The sequence below is a fragment of the Camelus dromedarius genome, chromosome 10, assembly GCF_036321535.1.
Source record: "Camelus dromedarius isolate mCamDro1 chromosome 10, mCamDro1.pat, whole genome shotgun sequence".
In the NCBI taxonomy this organism is placed as follows: Eukaryota; Metazoa; Chordata; class Mammalia; order Artiodactyla; family Camelidae; genus Camelus; species Camelus dromedarius.
In genome coordinates this window covers 41,919,694-41,937,048 of record NC_087445.1, presented here as the reverse complement: position 1 = coordinate 41,937,048, position 17,355 = coordinate 41,919,694, and the positions used below count along the sequence as shown (strand labels likewise).

General features: G+C 46.4%; 1 protein-coding gene and 1 long non-coding RNA gene across 2 annotated transcripts in view; one reads left to right on the top strand and one right to left on the bottom strand.

The window, feature by feature from the left end:
• The window catches only part of GNA14 (G protein subunit alpha 14), a 152,992-nt gene extending 139,145 nt beyond the window's left edge, over positions 1-13,847 (top strand). The window contains exons 3-7 of the mRNA XM_031449913.2: positions 4,706-4,860; positions 7,586-7,714; positions 9,072-9,201; positions 11,600-11,753; positions 12,757-13,847. Coding sequence (XP_031305773.1) covers positions 4,706-4,860; positions 7,586-7,714; positions 9,072-9,201; positions 11,600-11,753; positions 12,757-12,947 — 759 coding nt within the window. The 3' untranslated portion in view covers positions 12,948-13,847. The remainder of the gene's footprint in view (positions 1-4,705; positions 4,861-7,585; positions 7,715-9,071; positions 9,202-11,599; positions 11,754-12,756) is intronic.
• On the bottom strand, positions 4,854-16,137 carry LOC116152665 (uncharacterized). The gene is made up of 6 exons (XR_010382702.1): positions 15,325-16,137; positions 11,099-11,250; positions 9,889-9,958; positions 8,965-9,097; positions 7,590-7,877; positions 4,854-7,489 (listed from the first exon to the last, which is right to left on the bottom strand). It is a non-coding gene; the product is annotated as an uncharacterized LOC116152665 (long non-coding RNA).
• Between the last annotated feature and the right edge of the window lie 1,218 nt (positions 16,138-17,355).

Genomic DNA, 17,355 nt, shown 5'->3' with positions numbered 1-17,355 from the left:
CTCATAGGTCATGCATATGACAGTGAAATATGCATAGACACCTGAAATATTACTGAATTAGGTTTTTATCATCTAGAATATGATAATGAATGTAGATCTTAATGGAAATGCTTAAGTGTCTCATGAAAGAATAGGAACTCTGGCTCCCGGCCTAGGGCACAGGCTCCCCGAGCCCAGGAGAAGGCTCTGGGCCCTGCAGTGCTACAATGCTGGGCGGTTGATGGTGTAGGGGCTCCCCCCTGCGAGGACCTGGTGGAGAATGGGGCTGCCTGAGGGGCCCTGGCTGCTGGCAGTTGACAGGGACTGTCACCCGGGCAACCCTGGATCCACATGTGAAGCCGGCAAGACGCCACTTCATAAGCAGCTCCTTTTACTGTCACCCTGGGAATTTCTGAGTGAAACACGTATGTAGGACAGCTGTTTCCTGTGCTCTTCTCCCTTCGGAGCAGTGAAAATGGTAGTTTTGTTTGAGAAGGGAAAAGAGGAAAAGCCAGATACAAGCTCAGTGTTTGAGAAACTGGTCATGTTTCTCTATCAGCTGAATTTGCTCCTGTCATATTTACTCCTTTGTGATGTTTCTTCTCAAAGAAACGAATGTGTTAGGCAATTTCAGTTCAAGATGCTCCTCCAGCCTAGGGCTCTTATCAATTACAGACCCATTTATTCCTCTGCCTGCTGGATTTCACCACTTAGCCGTCACCCACCTCTGACTCAGCACGTCCCCTGCCCAAAACATAACGTGTCCCTCCATCAGATCCCCTTACAACTTTTCTCCCTGCTTTTCAGATGAAGAAGCCCAACTAAACGACACAAAACTTCCCTCATATGTGAGGGTCCCCGTAGAGGTGGTTTGAACATGACCATGAAAATGCTCACACTCCATGTATGAAGCTCTGCAGCCAAGTTAGACATACAGACATCGTAAACAGTGTACAAGTCATTCATCTCCTATTTCAATCAAACTTATTTAAAAAGCAGGTCACTCTTCCTCACGCCTCTCTGCCCTTTGTGATATTTGCTCTGGGACATTCTCTGGGGTCTTGGCTGGTTGTGCAGCTCTCAGGCCATTCTTGATCAGGGTGGCAAAAAAACTGTGATGGCAGAATCTCCCCAGGTAAACAGAGACTGAAGAGATGACTAAATGCAAGGTGTGATCCTAGATTGGGCAGATAAAGGACGTTTTAGAGACAATGGTCAAAGTAGGGATAAGGTTTGAAGATGAAATTACAATACCGTGTCAGTGTTGATTTCCTGATTTTTTGATTATTCTGCTGTGATTATATATGTCTTTGAAGTCTTTAGAGGTAAAGAGGCATTTTGTCTGCAGCTTCTCTTCAAATATTTCGAGAAAAAAGTGTATGTGTGTGTCTGCACGTGTGCGTGTGTGTGCACACGTGTGGAGGGAGCAGGGATGAATGATAAAGCGAGGGAGGAGATGATGAATACCTGGGCAATCTTGAAAGGCAGAGAGGAACTCTTCCTACCATGTTCCCCATCTTCTTCCAAGTCTTAAATTATTTCACGATAAGTTAAAGAAAGTGATTTGGACAGATGAGAGAGCTAAGCAGGAGGAGCTAAGGCAGAGCGGAGACCTCTGGAGTTCTACGCACCATGAGTCTAGTCTGTTCTAAACCAAAGTCCCAGTTGTTGGGTTTCTAAGGAGCCTAAGTTCTCTTCTTCTCTCAAGCCAGATTCCCCCTCAAATCGCGTCATTCTCACCTGGCTGAACTCCCCTCGTTCGTTACCTGAAATCCCAGGTCCGTGTCTTTTCCCCAAATTCCCCTCCTCCCCCACGAAGCCTCTGGAGAAGCCTGTGTTCCTCTTTGATACCTCACTGGGGCCCACTTTTGGCTCTGCTGGAAGAGCCAAAGGCTGGGTTTATCCCTTGCAACATGCATCAGTCTGAAGAGAGTGGATTATGCTGCAGTAACAAACCTCCCCCAAAGTTCAGCTTACTTAACACAGTAAAAGTTGATCTTCTCCCTCTTGCTACATATGCAGTAGGGTGTGTTAGCTCATTGCAGTCGCTCAGGGAGCCTGGCCGATGGAGGTTCCATCTTGTCTCATGACAACCCCCAGAGCAGATGAAAGGCAATGTGGTGAATTACTCACTGGCTCTTTAAAGTTTCTTCTTAAAAGAGACAAATGTTGCTTCCATTTACATCTCTTTCCCCATGAAGTATCATCCTTCATGGCCCTTCACTGTTTGTGAGAAGTGGTAAAAATACTTGTAACATCCCTGGTGACTGCACAGGGCTAACTCTCAGCAGGGGAGCTGAATTAACAGTTACATGTAGGACAACAGCCCAAAAGGCACGCCCCACCCCCCACCAAGGCAAAGATGCTGACTGCACCAGGGGCAGAGCGAGAAAGACAGATAGGCCGGGCGTCACCAGAGCGTTTCTTCCGTTAGACTTCCCTGTTTTCTGGCTCCTCTGTGTTCTCACCGTGGTGGGCACAGGCTGCCATCGTCCTGCCTCGTGTTCTTTCACTGCTAGTTTCTTGTGGTTTTCCGTCTCTTAGATACATTTTTAGTTTTTTTATTCTTATTTTTTATTGAAGTGTAGTCCACTTAAAATATGTTTCGGGTGTACAGGAGATGCATTTTTATGCACATCACAAAATGTTTACTGGGTACCTGTGTCCACAGAGGGTACCTGTTATTTGCCAGGCCCTGCACTAGGTTGTGGGATATAAGGACAAGTAAGACACTGGCTCTGCCCTCGTGGCATTTCCTGAGTTGTCATGGAGACAGGGAGGAAAACAAATACTTTAGAGAGCAGATCCTGGATCACACCTCGCATGGCCAAATGGGGCATCCTGAATCTCCATCATCGGCATTCTCCAGTGGAGACCATCTGATCACATCTGCAGGGCGGGAGAGCTGGGGAGGACGTGGGAGACAGCCCTTCTGCTCCGTCCAGACACTGTCCTGGTTCTCCATTTGTTGTTCTCTCTGGCTCAGAACAGGGCACATGATACAAACTGTGCCAGGGGCAGGATTAGAAGTCCTGGTTTACAGGCTGTCAATGTGTCCTGTTTTTGCAAACAAGAAATATTTAATAGGCATCTGTTGCAATAATAAGGCTAGCTCTGCTTACATTTGGCTGGTACTTTATAGATTGGGTGCCCCCGAAAATCACTGGCTCCTCTTACAAATGACAATGCTGAGGCAGGTAACCTGTTGGGCTCCTTAAAAGTCCCAACTGAACTGCTTAGAATTCTGGGTCCTGATTCCCTGCCCAGACACTGCCCACTAACCCATCCTGCCCAACCTTGTTTATGACTCTACAGACAGGATCCTCGACCTGCCTGAGGATCCCACAGTCTGGGGGAAGAGTTTATATTCACTCTTGATGGACGTGGGGTAAAGCCGTGTTGATTTAATCACACCCCTGGGTTTTGCCCTGAGCCAAGTGAATCTGTAAGATCTGCCTTTTCTCAAACTTTCTGCTGGGCTTCCTGATGAACAGTGAAGGTAAGAGAGACTTTTCAGAGGGTGCAGGACACACACTCAAGGAGATCACAGCTGCCAGATGGATGCTGTGCTGACTCATAGCCACCAGTGAACAGCCCTCTCTGCATGATGTAATTGCCCTGAGATACAGCATGCTGGGAGAGGGAAGAGGCGGCCGGGTTCCCGTCTCTCTCAGCGGGATCCTCTTGTCTGCCGCAGCTTGCAGCCAAGGACGGGATGTTGAGCCCCTGGGGCCAACACAGGGATGTGCTGTGGATGCGGGCCAACCTTCTCATTTTCATTTGCTGAAGTTTGGAAAGATTTCTGGCCTCATGCCGGCTTGTTGATTAAATGAGATAATATACGTAGAACCCTTGGCATCTAGTAAGTGGGAAATAAATAATAACTGCAATAATAGTAATAATTACAGCAATAATGATCTTAACAACTGCTGCAGTAACAGAGCAGTCGTAACAGAGCAGTGATTATTCAATAACGATGGTAACAATAAACACAGTATTAGGGCAGTAAGTGGCACGGGGTGGGGGTGGGAGGTCACAGTGGGTGTGTTCCCCCCGGTGGGAATGAGTTTTATTAGTGATGCATGATGATAAAAAGTGGACTGTATGAGAACTCTCTGTACTTTCCTCTGTTTTGCTGTGAACCTAAAACTGCTATAAAAAAATGGTCTATTAAGACATTTTTAAAAGAACAAGAGAGAGAAGCAAGCAGACCAGCAATTAGCTGTTGGGGTTATTTTTCAGTTCTCTGCAGACAGTGCACTCCCTTGTTGCCTGCACCAGGGTGGACCTGCTGGCGCCACCCCATCCTTGGTGTGCCACGGTAATAACGGTTACTCTAAAACAGTCCCGTTGGCTGCAGGTATTCATATGAGCAGCATGTTAATGAAATAGTTTGTTATCACTATGATGAGCAGTCATTTTCTGTTCACAACTGGGTGTTGAGTGCTGGTGACACTGGCCCCGGGGCACTACTGCGACCGAAGGCCACAGGTCGTGGGCTCCGTGTGGCTCTCCTGCCGGAGGTGAGCAGCCACGCCATCCCCACTCCTCGAGGCTGCGGCTGAGTGGCTTGGCTGTGAGCAGCCCGTCTGGAGGGCACCCACCGGAGCCCAGCATCTGGGGACATCTTCCCTAACTCAGGGACGAGGGCCAGTCTTGTCCCCAAGTCACGGATGGGCTGTCGTCTTTCCTTTGCCTAGTGAAAGGTTCTCTTTCCTTCGAGCAGGATAACGCACAGCTGATCAGAGAGGTGGAAGCAGACAAGGTGTCCGCGCTCTCCAGGGACCAGGTGGAGGCCATCAAGCAGCTGTGGCAGGACCCAGGGATCCAGGAGTGCTACGACAGGCGGAGGGAGTACCAGCTGTCGGACTCTGCCAAGTAGTGAGTACAGCGGCCCCGGCCGGCCTCCCAAGGCCATTTCAGGGAAGCAGGGCCATGTTTCAAGGAAGCTTCTCACCAGGGAGAAAGGAGCTGTTCGCTGAAATGCGGGCGCTCAGCGCAACGCTGCTTGTGTCTATTCCCCTCTTACTTTTTAGTGCATCTCTTCCCACCTCCTAAAATTTTCCTTCCTGCCATGGAGCCTCAGCTAGCTCTCCTGGCCCGAACCTACCTTTCCCCATCAAGTTCTAAGCCTCAGTCCTTCTCAATGAGAGGCTAAGTGAAATGTGGGCTTCCTTTGTGGGGCTGATCTCATTCAGGGTGCTGGGATTACCTGATTTAAACAAGAACTACACCTGCTTCTGTTTCCCCCTCTCCACATCCCTCTGCCTTCTCATTTCCTGCTGCATAGACAGCAGGTTGAATTTCCCTAAAATCAGAGTTTAGACCAAAAGTGCCACACACCAGTCAGCAGCTGATGTGGTGCTGCCCTCTAGCGGCTCAGAGAGGCTCTGCGGGCCCAGCCACGGAAAGCGCAGTCCTGAAGCCCCCGTTTATGATGCCTTGTGGAGGCCCTACTGCTGTATGCTGGATCCGTAAGGCTCTATCTTTTAATCATGAATCCATTAAGGTAAAAAGAAACAGACGGTTCTGCGTGCAGACTATCCCATAGAGATCACAGAATCTGATTTTAAGAATTTCCCAAAGCAATGCCTCTGCTGGCCAGGTCACCGGGCAAATAGTTGGATCACGGTCCTTCTTTAAGAGGTGAGGATTCCTGCTTCCGCAGCTCAGCTCCTTCCTCCTTGCTGTGTGTCATTTCTATCCTCTGGGGACTCTGGCACCCCTTCCCCAGACGCGTCCTCTTCCCTTCAGGTGCTGGGATTGACCTCTGAGCCAGTGTGGGTGGGTAACTCACCCATCACCTGGACAAGGCAGGGGTGGGATTGAAACCAGAATCTTACCTCCTCAGTGTCACTGTCCTCTCTTTGGCATTTGTCCCAGGCTGAGTGTTTAATGACATTAATTTAGGTTCTGAGTACAGGAACATTTAGGTGCAACAGAGCAGCAAAGTGGGAAAAGGAAATAAAAGAAGCCCCCACGAGGTGTTGGATTAGCACAGAAGACAGCTGGCCGGAAGGGAGATAGTGTCCCAAGGAGGAGGGCAGACTGCCTTTGACAGCTGGGGAGCTGGGCCCAGGTTCAAGTCAGCCAAGGCCTTCCTGGCCCTCACCCAGGAAAGCCCAGTCATTTGCTGCTGTAAAGGCCCTGGGGAGTGGCTGGGGCTCCTCCTGTAGGTCCACCTGGAAAAGACCCACTGGACCTGCTGTAGATTTTGATCTCTGAAAACTGGGGCAAGTCCACTGAGAAGAATGTTGGAGAGACCAGGGTGGTGGACAGAGCTGCAGCAGAGAAAACGATGGTCACAAACCCAGACGGTGCCCTGCCTTTGCCCCTGGGGAGGCCCCCAGGCACGTGGGCACTTCCTTGGGCCAGGTCAGCGGTTGCTGGCTGCTTATCTGGACAGGAAGTCATTTCACAAAAATTGAGCACGTGCCTGCTATGTGTAGGCACTGGGGTCAGGGCTGCAGATACAGCCAGTGCTCTCTGCCCTGAAGGAACATAGTCTGGTGGAAAGAGGCCAGAATAAATCAAAGCATCACAGGCGGAGTTCACGGGTAATAAGCCCTGGGGGTGGATGGTGGTGTGGGCACAGGAGGCTGCCCCCGCAGTCTGCTTCCTAGGCTGAGGGCTACAGCTGAACAGGGTTTGCCTGTTACCTCTTGGCTCCCCTTCACGTCACCTGTTTGGCCCCAGCAGACCTCGGTGAGCTCTGCTTGTGTGTGGAGAAGGCAGGGCCAGCCTCAAGAGTGCAGGGTCTCCAAGTCACCACACCATCATTGACCAAGGCCTGAGTTACATGATTATTCACTCAGAAGTGCCTTCTTAAAAGGCCTTTAAAAAGGTGTCCTCTTGTTTTACTACAGAAAACAGTGATATATGTTTTAAGACAATATTGTAGACCAACCATAGTTCAATTTTAAAAAATGAAAAAAAGAACTGTAAAAAGATAAAAAAAAATGAGTACCAATTAATTGAGCTTCTCAGAAGTATCATAGAACATGCTTCTGTTTGTGTTCCATATACCCTACCTATTAGTAGAACCTGCAGGAAAAAAAAAAGAAATTAAAGAACCATTGCAGTGATCGATCCCCCAATCATCCAAGACAAGTTCTGGGTGATGTTTAATCCTCCAGTGTAACAAACTTTTTTCTTATTTTGAGAGGACTTCCCATTGGCCTGTTTCATGCCTTTATATTTTCTTCAAAATTCTAATTCACTGAAAACAGTGTTCAAGAACAGCACCTACATCCTATCATGTTCTTGGATGAGGGCTTGTGGGAGGAAGAGGACAGATGAGATGTCAGAGAGCCCATTCCACCCTCCTCCTCCTCCTGGCCCCGCTGGCTCCCTCACCAGCCGGAGACTCATGGAGCTCAGGACCAGGAAGAAGAGAGGACGAGATCCGCAGGTTTCCTGGAAGGCTCACCAAAGCTTCTGACCTGTGTTCTCTCCACAATGGTCGTAGGAGGGCTGGAGTGCTGGCTCTCACGAAAGTCACTGATGGAACCTGTGAATCAGAGGGGGGTTCACTATGAGTTGGGGTGACTTCCCTGGAGAGGGAGAGGCATTTCTCCCTGCTCAGCATCTTGTTCTTGAATATCAGTTACCTGACTGACATTGACCGGATCGCCATGCCGTCATTCGTGCCAACGCAGCAGGACGTGCTTCGTGTCCGAGTGCCCACAACCGGCATCATTGAGTATCCGTTTGACTTGGAAAACATCATCTTTCGGTAAGACTGTCTCCCAGCATGATCCATTAGAATCTGTCCGTCCAGGCTTGTAAGTCCCCAGATGGATTCCTAAATGTGTTATTGCTAAGATGGGTTGTATCTCTTAGGGCATTACTGGCCCTCTCCATCATAGGGCATTTAGAGTTGTGGTACATCTCAAGTCCTACAATGGAGAGAAACACACCTTTCTATTCCCCTTAGAGAAGACGAGCATCCTCACTGAGGTCTGGAATGATTCTTATGCACAAAACACACGCACACAGAGATGTCTCTTTCTGTGACCCACAGATGGAAGATACTGTTGTCTTTTCCCTTTATCATTGCAAATTCCACAGCACTTTTATATCCATCAGTTCCCCTGTTCTTCCTAGTAACTGTTATACACACTAGTCGGGATGGCACAGGTAGTCCTGCCTGTACTCCGACTACATCTCAGTGTTTCTGGAGCACCTGTCACATTGGGGGAGCCCTCTGCTCGAGCTCCTTGATTTTCTGCATCTCTGGGAGCACATGCCCTGTGCCTGTGTGCCCATGAATTTATCTAAACCTTTTCAGAATCCATGCTGCTTGCAACTTCCAAAACCTTTATCTGGTCCACAGATTGATTCTCTTTAGCCCACTTGGTGTTTTAAAAAACTTTTCAGCCAACGTTTAAAAGTTGGGCTATTCTGCTGAAAGTATTAAGAGGTATGCTGTATCTCTTAAAAAGTTGGAGGATCTGGTCCAATAGCGAGCCTGCGTTTCTGTCCAGCTGTGCCTGCTGCAGTGGGGGAGCAGCCATTCCTTTAGACAGGGCCCCCAGCACTCATGAGGTGAATGCTTTTCTACTCTTGAGAGGCCCACTGAACTCATTTCCACGCCTGACCCCGGGCATGTTCAAGCTTGCAACTGATCCTTGGGCTATGATTCCTTGAACCCTTTCCCAAAGACACACACACAGGCTTTGGATTTCCACATTGTACAGAGGCACATGCAGGTCTCTCCGGGGAAGGGGTGGTGTCCAGCTAATGCAGAAAGAATCTGAGGATGATTCGAAGACCCATGGAAACAAAAAGGGGTGAGGGCCTGAAGGAGGCTGAGTAGACTTGGAAGCTGGCCTGACTCTCCGGCCTTCTGTGTCTAGGGTCCTGGCATTCTGTGGTGGCTAGAGCAACGCACAAGTGGGTTGGCTGCAGTAGCTTCCTAACCAGCGTCCCCCAGCAGGCTCCACCTCAGTGACCCCTGCTTCCATCTTTAGTAACGTCACTTACATTCTGTACCTCCTTTGCCAGGACACATCCAGTGGTTCTTCATTGTCTAAAGAGTGCTGATTTCCATGTCCTTTTTCCCCAAAGAGTCGTATGTTTCTGTTGAACAGGATGGTGGATGTTGGCGGCCAGCGATCTGAAAGGCGGAAATGGATTCACTGCTTTGAGAGTGTCACCTCCATTATTTTTCTGGTTGCTCTGAGTGAATATGACCAGGTCCTGGCCGAGTGCGACAATGAGGTACGCCCGGTGGGGAGTTAGGTATCTGTCTTCCACAGCTAACCAATTTCTGCAGGTTGCAAGAGGCCAGCCGGCTCTGGCAGTAGACCCTACCCCTGAGGCTAAATCATCTCATACTCAGAGTGTCGTCTGTGGGCTGGCAGCATAGGTGTCCCATCAACCCAGATGGAGTACATCAGAATCTTTAACATGATCTCAGGTTATCTGAGAATCACTGACCTAGGATCCTGGTTCTCAAACTTGGATGCACACCAGAATTCCCTGGGGGACCTTACAGAACAACCTGGCGGTTGGGTCCAACCCCAGTGGGGTGTGGCCTGAGCACAATGTGCTATGAAGCATGGAGCCACTCAAAAGCACGGTTCTCAGCCTTGGCTGCATATTGAGGAGTTTGTTTTGTTTTATTTTTAAAAAGCACACCTTTTGGACCCAACAGTAGATTCGTATTTCCTGGGTTTGAGTTGGAGATATCGTCACTAAGCTCCCTGGGGATGCTAACATACAGCCAACGTAGAGCAAAGGTATTCCTTAAAAAGCTTCATCTCAGGCTCCCCAACCAGATCCCTAAATGAGCTGGCATGGGGAGTGATGCCAGATGCTTGCAGCTGTTCTGGGACCACCTGGCAGAGCATCTGCCCTTCATGTCCCCTAGAAGGGACTTGCCCAGGGCAGCTGGGACTGACTCACCTCAGTCAGGCATTCGGTGCCCTCAGCCGAGTCCCCACAGCACTGGCCGGGTGAGCTCCATCAGCCGGGTCTGCTGGGTCAGAAGAGTGAAGAGAATCATCATGGTCACCTCTGCGTGAGGCTGGGGATACCTCTTGGGGAATAACGACTGTCTTCTCTTCATCTTTCGCCCCATCCTTTGCACAATGACCTCCTGACCTTTTAGAAATATCTTTTGCTTATAGGGCATGAAAGGTAAATCAATGAAGAATTCTGTCCAGGATTAGGCAATAACTATGAACAAATTCTATCTTGTATTTTTTTGAGAGCAGATTTGTCCCTGAGGAGGACAGTTACATTAGCTCATTAGCAGAGGATTAACCCATTTACTAATGTCACTGTGCAAAGAAGAATAGAAATCTTGGCTGCCGCCCAGCTCTTCCAGTGGAGAAATTTTTTTTTTTAAAAAAGCACAGGCATTGGATTATCCATATGAAAATTAGCTCCAAATTTGTCTCAGGAATTACTTAGGACATTTCTCAGGGAACCCAAAGACTAGTCAGGTGTGGCAGGGACAAAGTACCTTGGCCTTATGTGCTAAGAAATTAATCATATTCTCCTCTCTGAAAAACCCAAGGTATCTGTGGGAAAATTAAGTGGTTGCCACCCCAGACTTTCCATCCTGGTTGTAAAAACGTGTTGCACCCACTCACTGTGCTGTCCAGGAATTGTTCTCTCATACATTGTACTTCCTTGCCAATCATTATTGATAAGATTATAATACATTTTAAAGAAGCTTTAAAAACAAGTGAGGGTTTATCTTTCTGGTAATAAATTCCAGAATTGCTCCCCAGATGCTACCACTCAGGAAAGCAGGCCTAGGCACTGGGAGGTTGCAGGCGTGCACCTCTGGAGCAGGAGTGCGGGGCTTTCGTGTTTCCCCGTCTCAAGGAAGGGAAGGGTTTCTTTCCTCTTAGCATTCTGCTCTCTCTCAAGTATTTCTATCGAAGACAGTTATTGTCACCAGCTAGGATTTGTAAGTGCCCTGTCTGTTCTCCATAAATTAGGATTATTTAATATTTCTTTGCCAATGTCTAATGTTCAGAAATTATTACTGTTCTTCTAACCTAGCTTCCACTGGATTGTACTGTATTGTATAGTCTTGGGGAGGTATGTGGAGAATAGTATGCTCATCTATCACGTGGGGACCCGCTTCCACTGGAGAGCTCACCTGTGTTGCACACGTGTAAAGTGTGGCACAGGGCAGGTGCTCCGTAGTGTTTGTTCGCTTCTGCACCAGCGTCCAGCATTCCCGAGGGCAGTGGCCCCGTCAGAAGAGCCTTCCTCCTCCTCACCATCACTCCTGAGGCCCAGTCTGGAAGCCTGCACACAATTAAAGTGGGTGTCTCCCGTCTGCAGCTCTGAACTGCCCCCACTTGGTAATCCCAACGGTTATACACAGCCTATATACACATAGCCTGGGTGTGAACCTTCTTTTTCCAAGTTGCACAAAAGGCTTTCTTGTATCATATCGGGGCCAGAGGAGTTTGGGTGCTACAGGAGAGGAGGTCCAGGAGGGGTCCACGTGCTCACCAGCCTCAGCAAGGACAGCGACTGGAGACTGTGGCCCGGTCACAGGAGGAGAGATGGATGGAACCAGTGATTTGGCATGTTGTTCCCAAAGCTTTGCTTTTCTTTCTAATTTATCCTAAGTCTCTTCTTTCTCACTCAGAACCGCATGGAGGAGAGCAAAGCCTTATTTAAAACCATCATCACTTACCCCTGGTTTCTGAACTCATCGGTGATTTTGTTCTTAAACAAGAAGGATCTTTTGGAAGAGAAGATCATGTACTCTCATCTAATTAGCTATTTTCCTGAATACACTGGTAAGTAAGTGTCTGTCTTGTTGACCTGACCGCCCCAGCCTCAGTTCAGAGTTCTGAGCAGGGCTCCCAAGGGCCTCCTTGATCTGCCTTCAGCAGACTTTCTGACCATTCCCCACCTCTGAATAGAAGCTCCAGTTGAATCACTGCATTTTCGCCTCAGCACCTCCACACATGCCTCTCCCAGTGCCTGGAATACATGTGCCAACTCCTTTTGCTAACTGCACTTTGTTCTCTGAGACACAGCTCAGGCACCTCCTCCTTGGGGAAGTCCTTCTGCCCCTCACCCCACCCCCATCCACAGTAGGCAGCCCTGCCTCGTGCTCCCCTGGCAGCCTGGGCTCTTCCTAGCACTGAGGGCAGAGGCTGTGCCTGACTTACCTTCGCATTTGCAGGGTCAGTCAGAGCACCTGGCACTCCTCCTATGGAGGTTAGGGTGGCAGCCCCTTTACCAGACACAGAGTAGATGCTCAGGCTCTTTATGTAGACGACCAACCCATCGCACTAGATTACGCCCTAGTGCTAATGATTTCTGGTGCAGGAGGTCTCAAACACTGGTGTTAAGAAGAGCAGAGTTTGAGCACTTTCCTTTTTCCTTGTATTGACTTCACTGGCCATGCAGCATGGAGCCTGAGAGCTTTAGAATCCGCCTCGGGCGCCTAGTAATGCTAGTCCCCTGTATTCTTTCTCTTCCCTGCCCCAGTTCACTTAATAAGAATTACCTTTCTTCCAAAGTGGTCCAAATCAGAAAATACAAACTGAGTCACTATTTTTCAACAAATCTCCTAAAAGTACAATTTTTACGTACCAGGGGACACTAAAATACCCTTTTGCAGCCATACTGAGGTATAATAAAGATGCTCTAGGTAAACGAGTCCCGGGGGATAAGATGACTCAGAGAAGGATCCCCAGAAAGAACCAGGGCACACTGGGAATGCTGTGGGGGACGACCTGCTGGTGAGTCCGTATCCTTCTTCTTTATTTCTCTAACTGCCCTTGTGACTAGGACCAAAGCAAGACGTCAAAGCTGCCAGAGACTTTATCCTGAAGCTTTATCAAGATCAGAATCCCGACAAAGAAAAAGTCATCTATTCCCACTTCACGTGTGCTACAGACACAGAGAATATCCGCTTTGTGTTTGCTGCTGTGAAAGACACAATTCTACAGCTGAACCTGAGGGAATTCAACCTAGTTTAAAAGCTGCTCCCCACTCCTCACCCAGGCTCCAAGACTGGGCTTGCAAGCCTCCTGCTTTGTTTGCAAGTGCTTCTGACATCACCCGCCCAGCCCACTGGGCGGCACCAAGTCCCCCACGCAGGCCACAGGGACAGGGACGGGTGATGAAGCTTGTTAAGATATCTGAGTTCAGCAAAACTTTTTCAAAGTCTTTATTCCTAAATTGTTTTTATATTTCTTTTCTTAATTTTAGGCTACAAGATTCTCCATAATTTTTTGATTTGATATTTTATAGAATTTAAAAGCCACTGTGATTTATGGTTTTTTTTTTTTTTAAAGTGTGTATAATAATAGCCATTAAAAATCACATTACAGAGGAGCCTGTCAGTTTATAGATTAGGCTTTGAGACTTTTAGGATTAGTTTGGGTGACTTTTTTTTTTTAAAGAAAGTTAATGGCCTTGAAGCTTTATATTAAATTTTATAATTGAATGCTTTTCTCTCTTCATGCTTAAGTATATACCTTTAACATGCAACCAAAGATTTTTTTTTTAAACAGTTGGTTCTCCTTTGTGTTAACTTTCTAAGTCAAATTAATGACTATCAGTATTTCTAATTTAGTTTTGCCATAATTTGATCACTCTGATACCAAAGTTTTTGACTTAAGATAAATGGGCAGTAGATAGCATGTATGTTATACTGGTTAAAAAAATAATAAAGTGTGTATATTTATATATATATGTATTCCAATGTAGATGTCCAGGTCTTATAAACTTATGAAATAGCTAAAAGCCCAATATGTTTAACAGATGTAATGTAACCCCTGCCAAAGTTCTGATAGCCACCAGAGATTTCCTGTTTGAACCATGTATGCTGTGCCTTTCTGAGAAGGCTAAGAATATATACCATTCTGCCATTAGCATTGGATTGTTTTTTCTTTGAGCTTATTAACAGTTCTGCTCCTAAAAATAAAAATTCTGTGGCTTTTAACAGTTAGTAACTCAGAAACTTTGTAAATGTCCTTGTAGGGGAGGAAAAATAATTTTCCCTCCACCCTTCTATGTTCTTGGGTCAGACTTCACCCCTGTAATAAATGATAAACAGGAGAAAAACAACACAAATCTAGTGCCATGGTAAAGCACAGTCATTAAGGGTAAGGTTGTTTTGCAGAATTAAGTTGGGTACCGTCTCCAGTGGTAAGAGTTTTTGTTCATTTAGTGTCATCCTTCCCTTCCAGGTAGAGAGAGACATCCTTAAAATGGAGACTCCCCTTATAACTGTAAATTTCCCTTACCAAAGGATAACTTCTACTAGGTTTTCAGAGCTTTGCCTGTGTCTGTTCTGCAAAACCACCTTACCCTTATTTACTGTGCTTTACCTGGTACCCTCCCATAACTGGCCTTCCCGCCTCCTCCATCTTTCTTACGTCTTTAGCTGAAGACGATATTTAAGGTGATGCTTGGGTCACTTCAGGGGAGTTAAACTCAGTTTTCCAGGGTATCTCCCATGTATACAGGAGGGATACACGGTACTAGACTTCTGTTGTTTTTATCCTGTTAATCTTTTCAAAGGATCCATCATCTGGTCACTGATGAGTAGGATCTTCAATGGTATATTAATTTCAATAGCAACTCACACCAGTAAGCCTTTTTATGGTTTAACCATGGATACAAGAGATGTCCACTAAGAGGCTGCAAAAGATGCAGCTGTTCACAAGATCAACAAAGTTCACTCCCAGAGTTAGCCTAAGAAAGCAAAGACCTTCTCTCAACAGGTGATAAGAATAGTGTATTTAAATGATGTCTTAGATTTTCTGAGAACACGAGACACCTCCAGTCATAAACCCGCTAATCTGTAACAGTAGGGAGGCACTCCTGGAATGGGACTTCTCCAGTACTAACAAGACAACAAAGGCTGAGATGCCAAAGGCCCCTCATGGATGAGGACCCCTTAAGACACGGTGGGACAAAGAGAATGCTGCTTGTCACTCTGTGTTTCGAATCCCTATCCTACTGAGCCGGTTGCCAGACACAAGCACCTTCCAGCTGGGGATGACTAGAGATGGCATTCTCACTAGTCAGAAAGCCAAACTCTCAAGACAAAGAACAAAATGAAAGACAAACCTTTCTCTTGGCCTATGGTTCTTCTCATGACAAATGCCACAAAAGAGACATCGTAAGACAATGAATGACCACCTCTGGAAAGGAATGGGATCAATAGAGAACAAGAGCACTTACAACAAAAACCTTTACCACAGTCTTTATACCCAAGGAACTGATTCACACAAATATTTTCTTCTGTTAATCTAAATTTGGAAAGGAAGGAAATTTCCCCTTCCTCTCTCAACTGGGCCCTACAGACAGAGATCTGAGACAGCTGACTTTGGTAAGAATTCTTACCTTTGCCAGCTTCTGCCAGCCTTCCAGGTTCCTGTCCCCAGGCTCCAGGGCAAGTATGGTATTTCAGCAGGTTCCAAACTGTCACAAAGGAAAAAAATGCTCCCGGTACCATTCTAGGATCTTGGTCCCTGTAATAAAAGACAGAGTAACAAGAGAAAAAACAAAGTTTAATAGCATGTATATCTCCTGTATACATGAGACCCAGGAAAACTGAGTAACTCCCCCAAATAGCTTAAATACCTCCTCAGCTAAAGACAAAAGAAAGATGGGGGCAGAAGGGAAGGCCAGGTAAGGGGGCTACCAGGAAAAGCAGAGTAAACGGGGTAAGGTGGTTATGCAGATTTAAGGTGGGCATCTTCTCCACTGATAAGAGTTTATGATTGAATCATCCTTCTCTTCCTGGTACAGATTAGGAAACACATTTATAAATAAAATCTTCTCTTATAAATGTAAATTTTCTCTACAAATGAGTAACTTCTACTAGATTTTCAGAGCGTTTCCGGTGTGTGTTTCTTAAAAATAATCCGTACAAAATAATCTTTATGCCAAACAGGCATATTTTGGAGTGGTATGTTCTGCTCCCCTTCATCGTCCTTTCTGAGGGAAGTCTGTATTATTCCTCACTACACTGAGGTTCCCTGAGGAGCTGGCGCAGTAAAGCAGAAGCAGAATCACCTGGAAAGTAGAGTGCTTCAAACTAAAGGCCCAAGATGGTTTTGTTTCTGCTATTTGAAGATGTGTAGACACATATATACACATAAGCACATCACTCAGACTTAAGATGTGTTTTCTTGCCAGTCCACAGAATGTACACAGATTACTTACATATGACCATCAGCATTCCTGCAACTGTAGTAAGCCTTTATCAGCCACTTAGGATCGTCAGCTTCTCATTCTGTTGGAACACTGCCAAATGTGAAGCTATTTAGGAAAAGAACATCTATGCTGGAAATGACAGGAATTATGCTAATAATAAGATCGTGCTTCTACCATAGCAACATTAAATTTCAAAAGCTAACGTTCACTCAAAAAATGAATGCAAAAGAAACAGTTCTTGTGGAACTTCACAAACTGATGTTAAATTTTACCTGGAACAGTAAATGTTAAGCAATAGCCAAGACAATTTTGTATAAAAAGACAAAGAATGGAGAAGTACCTCTCAAGGTCATCTAGAAACAGAACAAATAAAAAAGCAAAACAACCCAGAGAGTAAGGGTAGGGGGTGGGCACCATGCTGTAAAGATCACGAACAGCTTCTGTGATCATCCGATGAACAAGTGAACAGGGCTCAAGACAGCCAGTAACCAGGGAATTAAACACTGAGAAATTTCGTTTCTTCACTTTCTAGCATTGAGTTATTGTTATTTTTACCTTTGGCTGACAAAGCAGATAAGAAAATGATGCCTTTCAATCACTTCTAGTTGCAGAGTGCTGTTGGAAAAAATCATTAACAAAAGGTAGTAATATATTATTTTCTTAAGTCATAGAAAGGCTGAATGCTCTGTATTAGAGCTGAATTACTTATCTCCGCCGATAATAGCGCTGCAGTAGAAGATTCTCTTCTAGCGCTTCTTTCAAACTATACTCATTACTTACCTTGGGAATGAGCCACTCGAAGTCTTCTGAGGCTGAGAGGCACAGTCTCAGTGCCCAAGAATTCACCAGGTACTACCACTCAAGCTCTCGGTCAGCGCTGATCATGCTGTGCTTGACTGCTGGCAGCTCTGACTGCAAAACCAGAACCTCGGGCAACATTAGTTATCCACCTTTATTCAAGCCCCGAAGAGGGCAGAGTTGACACAGGCAACAGAAGGCTTATGGGCAACGTTTCTAGTTCTATCCAATAAGTAAAAACACAGGCAGGCTAGAGATCAGAAATCTTTTTTTGACTCAGTTTATTTGAAAAAGTTACACGTAGTTAAGCTGCGCAGTCATCTGACCAAGCAATCCAATTCTACCAATAGTAAGAAATTCTTATTTGGAAAAAAAGTCATTGGTAAGCATAGCCAACCAATTTTCAGGGGAGAAAAA